Here is a 9711-nt window from a genome sequence, read left to right on the forward strand (position 1 = left end):
GAATCACCTGAATATCAGTTGTAGAACTAGAGATATGGCTCTTCAAAGTAGGCACTAGCAATTTGAAGTTCTTCCTTTGGTCGCCTAGCTATTTTACTTCTTTGCGCATCTCAAGACAACTACATTTCCGCTCCAAATTCACTCTTCCTCCAAATGCATGCTAAACGGACGGTAAAAGGCTTGATTTCACTGCTTTCTGGTTCATACCTGCAAATAAGACAAAACAAACCAAAGTAGCATATTCGGGGCATTTCGTAGCATAAAACTACGATAAAAGCATGGAAATACGTGCATAAAAAGGCCTAAAAGGACTATATAAAATGCACGTATCAAAAATACCGAATGGAAGCGGGAACAAAGGTCGACACCGGATGCGAAAATAGCTTTTATTGAAGGAAATAATTATAAACTAAAGAACCCTAAAATTTGATGATGAAAAACTGATCAAAACTGAATGATAAAACTGAAGACTAAAGCTACGTTATATAGGAATATCACGCAACTCTTATTCATAAACCTAATATACAATGGGCTTAAGCTAAATCTCGTCTTTAAATTCCCGTCAGACTCGTGGAGTGGTCGATCGACCACATAACCCAGTCGATCGACCAAGAGCGCTGTACAGAATTGCATTCTGACGGATTCTACAGCGCGCACCGATCTTAAAACAGCTACCATTTCTTCGTTACTTGGTCAAATCAGGCGTTCTACACGGCGTTGGAAAGTTAAGAGGATAAGCTTTCACCTCCAATTGGAATCACTCGATTATCTGCTCAAGAACTCGAGATATAGCCATCTGAAGTAGCCTGCAATGTCGAGAAGCATTCTGACGGTCTATAGACCATGTAGGTCAGTCTATAGACCACTGTAGCTGGCAATCCGCTTCTAAAACTCACGCAAATACACCTTTCAGGCCTTGAAATGCGCACCAAGTTCATCTCTCGAGTCACTACTCCATGTCAAATGCAATGCTAATTACTTAGGGACGGATTTGGCTCGATTTCCGCTGGATTCTTCATATTTCTGCATTATTATACAAAAACACGAAAGTAGACGGAAATAGGGAAAATAGTAGCATAAACTACATAAATGAGCTCTGAAATGCGTGTAAAATAGGGTGTAAAACATCATATAAATGACACGCATCAATTCCAATGAACCCTAAAACAATGTGAAGAGTTGTTTGCGAAAGAGATAGATGACTCATATCGAAAAGAAGCATTTGCTTAAGCTAGAAGCGTATAATGATTGGTTTAAACAAATACCCTATGATTCAACTTCGGAACAAAAACAACTACAAATCTTACGATATAAAATCCAAAATTTATTCCTCCCAGCAAAATTTAGATACAATGGTAATACCGTCCACCTAAATGTCCTTATGGGCCTTCAGTAATCCAAAAAATGGTGGCTTATTTTTCTTTTCCATTGTGGATACGTCACTCAGATTTCTTTATTTTTCTAAATACTACATTTGCAACCAAAATAAAGGTTAAACATTTATACAATGAATTCAAAAAAAAAGAGAATGAGTGCGATACATTAACTACCTATATGTCAAAACTTTAATCCAAAACATGTAATATGAGGCAAAAATTGCAACTTTTATTCATAAAACTATAAATAATATACCCCTATAGAACCGAAAAAGACAGCCTGATGAGAACGTTAACGTTGATTTTCATCCTTCAAAACATGAGATAGTGCAAAATTTAGTCAATAGAGGTCACCCAAGCCTTACAAAAGAAAATAATAAATTAAAATCTGCTTTACACTAATAACCTAGAAATACAACTATTAAATAAGTCAATTTTAATGGTATCAAGTGCAACATAAGAAAAAGAAGAAGAACAAAGTGACACTAAAACAATTAGTAATAATACAAAATACCAAAAAAATTAGTGAAAGTAAACTACTCAAAAATAAGAAAATTATACAACAATGTAAGAAGAAATCATACTTCAATATAATAGTTTGATGAGAACTTAAATATATACTATTATGAAAGGAGTTATGGAAAATTGATTATTGGCTTGAGATTTGAAAATGTGGGAATTTGATTAGTTGATATTTATTATGGTACATTACTCACTATTTATGTTTAGAGATGAAATTATTTTTGTCATTACTAAGAGGATAGACGAAAAGACATAAAGAGAATATGGAGACGGAAGGTTTATAATAATAATAATAATAATAATAATAATAACAACAACAACAACAACAACAACAACAACAACAACAACAACAACAACAACAACAACAACAACAACAACAACAACAACAACAACAACAACAACAACAACAACAATAATAATAATAATAATAATAATAATTCTGCCCCTCTCCCTCTAATTTCTCTCTCTAAAATTTTCTCCCAAATCTGCGATTGAGTGGTGCATTCAACCTTCGTTTTGAGGGTGTCGCAGCTATGCCGAGGGGTCGACCGCCCAAATTACCGGTCATCGGTCGCCCGACTAGATCCCATGACAAAGTAGTTGATGGACAACGTGATTGTGAGCCGATTCGTTCTCCTGGTACAGCGATTTTAGGGGATTTTCTGGATAAATCTACTTCTCGCCAACGACCGTCTCCGGCCACGGCTTCTAAAGTTACGGATGCTCCATCTACTTCTCTTAATGTGACGCAGGTATCTTCTACATCTATTCCTACCCCAGTTATTCCTGCTACTTCGACATCTACCAAAAAACCCTATATCCAGGCTTTGAAATCCTCCAGTAAGGGTATGGCTTTATCTTTTGTTGAGGGTCTTAATAAGGAGGTTGTTATTGATGAGGAGGATATTGCTTCTGAGGTTGATTACTGGAGTTGTACTCTTGTTGGAACTGTTATGGGTCGTCAAACCTCTATTGTAAAGCTAAATTCTTTAGTCTCTAAACACTGGAATCATATAACGACACCTGAGGTTCTCTATTTTTCTCGTGGATGGTACTGTTTTCGGTTTTTGTGTAAGGAGGATATGGAAAGTGTTCAATTGGATTCTTGGAATATTAATGGCTACCCTTTGGTCTTCAAACCTTGGTCTCCAACTGTTGCAGAGGAGCTGTCAGTTGTAATCTCTGTCCCAGTTTGGGTCCTTTTCCCAAATTTAGACCCTTGCTTCTGGTCTCAATCTGCCCTGAGTAAGGTAGCTAGCTTTGTTGGTAGGCCAATATGTACTGATGAGCCTACAACAAACAAGAGTAAGATTGCTTTTGCTAGGATTTTGGTTGAAGTGGATTTATCACAGGATCTCCCGAAAGGAATGTGTAGATACCCAGTATCTGCACCTCCCAAAAACCACCCGATGATGATCGGACTATAACGTGTTTTTTATATGCGTGCTTGGATTGGTTATACGTGAGACAGTATAATGCACTACTCGGATATGAAAAATGATTTTAAAAGTTTTCTAACTTCATTTGCATTAAAATAACACTATTTAGAGTTAAAACCGTCTTCGGACCCAAAACCGACTCAGAAACCCGCAACTCGAGTCAACCCAAATCTCGAATGTCGAAAATAATGCCATGATTGTCTTTATCATGTAATTTCCATTAAAATGACCCTAATGAGAGTCAAAACCGACGCCGGGCCAAAAAACCGACTCGAAATTCAAATCCCGACTCACATGGGTCAAACCTGAGTCAAGCACACAAATCACCTGCCCCAAGTAACACCAAAATCATCTTATTAGATGCCCATATTGTTACACGACATCCTATTTGATTACCACAAATCAATAATGGATGGAGGATAGGCCACGTCCAAATTGAAAGGGACAATACACCCCTTTCAATCACGCGGTAGCTCGTGCCTCTTTAGGGTGTCTGCTTAGCCTCAAAGAAAACACAACCGACCTACCTCCTCACATTTATCTATAAATATCCACCATCACACACCACAAAACTCACGCGAGCGTCCGCCCCCCTCACATCTCCCTTAAACTTCTAGACTCGACTTCCTAAGTCACAAAATCGACACGTGTTTACGACCTACCGATCGTAAACACAAGCCTTACACATTTTGTTTGGTACCGTCGCCGTGCATTCGACCGACCCATTTGACCAACTCGATTCATTAATCAACATGTTTTAATTAACATATTTTCAAAACTAAAATCCTTTTTTAAGGCACCTTTTTAAACTTCTTTATTCGCGATTAGTCACAACGAGAAAACCGTCTCTAAAGTCGTCTACTTCGCAAACATCAATACACGTAAGTTTGAGGGTGTAAATATCTCATTTATTTCATGTCTTTACTGTTTTTATGAGTTTATATGCATGAACAATGCATAACACGATTCAAATATAGGTTAGACGAGCCAAAACCGAGTTTTGGCCTGAGACAGGAGCTCCTTGCTATGCAGGGAGGCTCGCGCCTCTTGTGGGTGTCCAGGTCAGACTCATCCGTGTTTGTTCTCGCCTTTCCTCTTTATTTCTTTCTTATTTGCAATCGGTTTTTACCATTTCAAATGTTTCAAATCATTTTTACGACAAACTTTTTAGCCATAAATTATAATCACCCTTGGTTCCATATACCATGACGGTTTAATCCGTGACTCGGTGACATTAATTGGTTAATTACATTTTAAAGGAAATACTTTTCTTTTATTTACCATTTTAATTTATTTTTATGATAAACATATTTTGACCATTATAAAAATCATCCTTGGTTCTTTATACCATGACGGTCTATTCCGTGACTCGATGATATTATTAGTTAATTACATTTTAATGGGTATTTTAACACCCTTTTCTTTTATTTACCATTTTTCTCATTTATTTACATTTTTAAATATATTAGTCATAATTCATAATCATCCTTGGTTATTTACACCATGTCGGTTTAATCCGAGTACGATGACAAACTTGACTAATTACAAATAATTGAACTTAACATAATTAGTTCAAATCAAACATTTTACATTTCTATTTGTAAATTATGCTTTTCAAACATGCAAATCCGACAACGAATATTACTAACATAATAGTAATTATTCTGAGTCATGCAAATCATACTTGCAAATTATTTAATCACAAATACGGTTTTAAACAACCTTTTTAACAACCAGGAGACGCCCCCTTGGGTCGGCTCATGGCTCGCGTCCCAAGTGGCCGCCTGTTCTTATATTTCAAAACCTGGGCAGACCCCTTCCCCTCGCCAATAGGCTCACGCCCCAATGGGGCTGCCTGGCACTAATCTGCCTCGTTTTTAGCACTTGTCTAGGACGATCCCGATTACGGTTAATCCGAATACGTGACGAATCAGATTGACAAGTTTGTGTTTTTACACTTTGTTATTTAAACACACTTTTTCAAATAAATGGATCGTGTTAAGCATCATAATCCGAATTTGGTAAATGGATGTTTAATTTCCGTTTTCACATGCAAATCAATCTAAATCCAACTTGACATCTTATGCTTGATATTTGGATTAACAAACCGACTTAGAAAGCTCACATGTTAGGTTAAACTTTTGGATGCGCATTCATGCATTTTAACCGTTCTATCAACTTTTTCACTTAAACAACCACGATCGATCAGTAGAGGCCGCTAACGCGGGCGGTATTGGGTGTCCGATTAAAGGGCTTCCCAATACGTACCCTCACCCCTTACTCAGAACCTTTGGATAGTGGATGGCCTTATCCAGGGCGTACGAGAGTCATTTTAGGCATAGAATGCTAAAAGGGGGACGAGTCCTTATCTTTAGTACCTATGTCAAGCACCGCTTTTTGCCTTGATTGACTTAGGTATAAAGATGATTTCGAACGGGTTACAAGCATCCTACAAATACTTGGTTGCGACTCCGAACATCTCTACATCGTTTCGCGGCCCTTGCCGAGATGATACCGACCGATCTAAAGCGATCCGGTCGAAAGCATTTTACGCCGCCGAGCGTGGCTTTCAAAGAGACCGATGTACGTCCACAGATCGGCTTGGCGTGCATATGGCCCATGTCCACAGAATGACTCTCCAGACCCCTTATAGAGGTACTATTTTGCAGAACATTGAGTATGAATGGGTTCCCCATTTCTGTCATACTTGCAAAAAAATTGGACATACTCAAGACAGATGTAATAGAAATAAACCTAAGCAGGTTTATAAGCCCAAACTTGTTGAACCTGCTGTGGTGGTTCCTGTTGTATCTAAGGTTCAAGATGAAGAGGGGTTTGTGGTGACACCAGCAAAAAAAAGGATCTCAGAATACTCTTTCTAAAACTTCTGTTAGCACTGCTGATACTGTGGTTTCTCCCTTGGCTAATAAATATTCTGCTCTTGTAATAGAGGTGCCTGTTACTGTTTGCATTGGGGTAGAGCAGGAGGCCATTCATGAAGTGGGTAATGTTGTGGAGAATGAGCCAGGAGGACTTCCTCCCCCTTTTTCACCCCAATGATCATTACTTCCTGGAATGTGAGGGGGATGAATGGCCCCCTAAAACAATAGGAGGTTTTAGGCTTCTTATTAAAATATAATGTGGACTGTGGAGCTATTCTGGAAACTCACATTAAGTCTAGATATGCTCAGGAGACTCTTATGAAGAGGTTTAGAGGGTTTTCTCTTCTTCATAACTATGGCACTCACCCTGGAGGAAGGATATGGATTTTGTGGAACCCAAGAACTGTCCATATTCAGCTTTTAGAGGAGGGAGCTCAGTTCATTCACTGTCTGGTTACTCATATTCTTACCCAAAAATGTATTTTGGTTACCTTTGTGTATGCTCACAACAGGGCAGTGCATAGGGAAAATTTATGGGGATAGATTAAGGTATTTCTCCATGGGTCACCAGATTCCATGGGCTTGTCTTGGTGATTTCAATGTCTCTCTGAGTGCTGATGAGAGATTGGGATGTTGTATTCATCAAAGAGAGATGACAGAATTCTAGGACTGCTTGGTTGACTGTAATCTTTCTGATCACCCCTATACTGGAGGTCTTTATACCTGGCATAACAAACAAGGTGGTTCCCCAAAATGGTCCTAGTTGGATAGGGCACTAGTGAATGCTGCTTGGCATACTTACATTTCTATCTCTACAGTTGCCTTCTTGCCTGCAGGTGTGTCAGATCACTCACCCATTCTTATGAATGTTAACCCACCTGTTAGGTAGAGGGCCAAGCCTTTTAGGTATTTAAATTGTTGGGCTCTTTCTCCTGACTTCAGGGATTGTGTTCATCAGGGATGGCAGCTCAATACTCATGGGGGGAGAATTTACTCCTTATTTTGCAAGCTGAGAAATTTAAGAAAGGATCTCAAAGCTCTCCATTGCTCTGAGTTCTCTGGACTCAAAACTAGAGTGGCTGTAGCCAGGGATAAACTCAATGACTGTCAGATCCAGATACAGGCTTCCCCCTTAAATACTCTCCTACTAGCTCAAGAAAAGGAGTGTATTCAGGTTTACACCAAGCTCAAGCAGGCTGAGATGAGGGTGTTAAATCAGACAGCAAAAGTCAAACACCTGCAGCTTAGTGATCAGAACTCAAAGTATTTCTATGCTCATCTTAAATCAAGGAAGCTCAGGAACACCATTGGGGTTATTGAGGATACCCAGGGAACTCTTCATACTGGTCATACTCAGGTTGTTCAGGCATTTCAGGATTACTATAAGCATCTGTTGGGTGCCTCTGAAACTATCACTCCTCTTCCATAGGCCCTCTTTGCTCAGCAGACCCTTAATACTTTTGAACCTTTGATTGCTCCTGTCACCCATCAGGAGATTAAAGAGGCTTTGTTTTCTATCTATAAGGATAAAAGCCCTAGAGTAGATGGTTACTCTTCTGGGTTCTTTAGGGACTCATGAGGGATTATTGGCCCTGATTTTACTGAGGCAGTGCTGGCATTCTTTGAGAAGGGTCCTATGCCTCGTGCTGCCAACTCTACTGTGATTACTTTGATTCCAAAAACTGACTCACCCAAGACTGTAGTTGATTTTAGGCCAATCTCCTGCTGCACAGTTTACTATAAGACTGTGAGTAAGATCTTAGCTAATAGAATGAAACATGTTCTTGGTGAGATTATTGGGCTTGAGCAGGCTGCTTTTATAAAAAGGAGGGACCTCTTTGATAACTCTATGTTGGCTCATGAACTAGCATTCAGGTATAATAGAAGCCTCATTTCCCCCAGATGTATTCTGAAGATTGACATTAAAAAAGCATTTGATTCTGTGCATTGGGGGTTTTTGGATGACTGTTTAAGGCTCTTCCAGTTTCCTCCTCAATTTATTAAATGGATCTTGGCTTGTGTCACCACATCTCATATTTCCCTTAACATCAATGGCATTAATGAAGGCTTTTTTCCTGGAAAAAGGGGGCTCAGACAGGGGGACCCCCTTTCACCATACTTATTCACTATTTGTATGGAGGTTCTCTCCCGTCTCCTGAGAAATTTGCCTGTAGCTCCTGATTTTTTCTATCACCCTAAGTGTGTGAAAATACATCTCACACACTTAGTGTTTGCTGATGATTTATTAGTCTTTACTAGAGGTGACCTGCCATCTGTTCGAGCTGTCAAATCCTGTTTAGAACAGTTTGCTTCATACTCTGGGCTCAGGGCAAATCCTATGAAGATGAGTCTTTATTTAGGAGGAGTCCTTCCCTCTCTAAAAGCTCTTATTCTTTCTGCTACTGGGTTTGTTGAGGGTAGCTTCCCGGTTAAGTATTTGGACATTCCATTATTCCATGCTCGTCTAACTGAGCCTATGTTTGCTCCTTTGTTGGACAAGATTAAGACTCTGATTGGTCACTGGGCTACCAATTCCCTGAGTTATGCAGGAAGGACACACTTATTAATTCGGTCATCTTTGGGTTGAAGAATTTTTGGGGATCTAGTGTGCTCCTTCCTAAAGGGATTGTCAGGAAAATCAACAAGCTTTGTAAGGATTTCCTATGGGATATTTAGCCAGGTTACAACAGGCATGCTTTTAAGGGGTGGGATAGTTTCTGTCTTCCCAGAAATGAAGGAGGAGTGGATATTAAGGAGGTCCTTAGCTGGAATAAGGCTCAAATGCTCACTTGGCTTCAAAAGATTATCACACACTCTGACACTATTTGGGTGAAGTGGGTGCAGGCATACATTCTCAAGGATGTTGATATATGGGGATTCCATCTTACTGCAACCTATTCCTGGTTTTGTAGTATCATTAAGTGTAGGGACCTCCTGATTCAGCTCCTTGGTAGTCCTACACAAGTTCACCAATTCCTCCTGACCCCTGATTACAAAGACAAGTTTTATGAGATGATTAGAATTAAGGGGGCGCCTTTCTCTCAAAGCAGGATCATTTGGGACTCTTTCTGTTACCCAAAGCATTGCATCATAGGGACTTTGGCTACACAGGGGAGACTACCAACCGTGGACAAGCTGTGTAGTAAAGGGTTGTTCATGGTAAACATGTGTGTCCTCTTGTAGATACCTCATTTCTGCACCTCTCGCCAAACACCCAGTGATGATTGGGCCGCATGTTTAGCATATGTCTCAATTTTATGACGTTTCATAAATCGGTTAATAAAAGGTAACTCGTACACTTGTGTCTACCCCTTGGTTGTCATCTAGGTGTCATTACAGTCGTTTTGGCAGTAATTAGAGTACATTTGGAGTCCAGGTCAAAAACCGTCTTCATTTCCTAAAACCGTCAAATCCCGAGTCAAAAAGCAATGTGCTTGTCTATCAAAGGTTAGGATGTCATAAAATATTATAAGTATATCTCATTTTGAGTCC

At 39.4% G+C, this 9711-nt stretch overlaps 1 protein-coding gene across 1 annotated transcript; it reads left to right on the forward strand.

The window, feature by feature from the left end:
- Positions 1 to 2431: 2431 nt before the first annotated feature.
- On the forward strand, positions 2432 to 8806 carry LOC141649045 (uncharacterized). Its single transcript, XM_074457748.1, has 8 exons — positions 2432 to 3280; positions 6007 to 6170; positions 6232 to 6341; positions 6732 to 6854; positions 7038 to 7104; positions 7162 to 7576; positions 7649 to 7766; positions 7830 to 8806. The coding sequence occupies exons 1-8, from the start codon at positions 2432 to 2434 to the stop codon at positions 8804 to 8806; spliced, it is 2823 nt and encodes a 940-aa protein (XP_074313849.1).
- The last annotated feature ends 905 nt before the right edge of the window (positions 8807 to 9711 follow it).

Source organism: Silene latifolia, chromosome 1 (assembly GCF_048544455.1).
Source record: "Silene latifolia isolate original U9 population chromosome 1, ASM4854445v1, whole genome shotgun sequence".
Classification (NCBI taxonomy): Eukaryota; Viridiplantae; Streptophyta; class Magnoliopsida; order Caryophyllales; family Caryophyllaceae; genus Silene; species Silene latifolia.

Excerpts from the sequence above, each read along its gene's own strand:
- LOC141649045 (XM_074457748.1), top strand. The coding sequence starts at position 2,432 with ATGCCGAGGGGTCGACCGCCCAAATTACCGGTCATCGGTCGCCCGACT. Across the intron at positions 6,171-6,231 it reads AAGGTTCAAGATGAAGAGGG|CACTGCTGATACTGTGGTTT; the intron begins GTTTGTGGTGAC and ends AACTTCTGTTAG. Across the intron at positions 6,342-6,731 it reads GGAGGCCATTCATGAAGTGG|GGCAGTGCATAGGGAAAATT; the intron begins GTAATGTTGTGG and ends TGCTCACAACAG.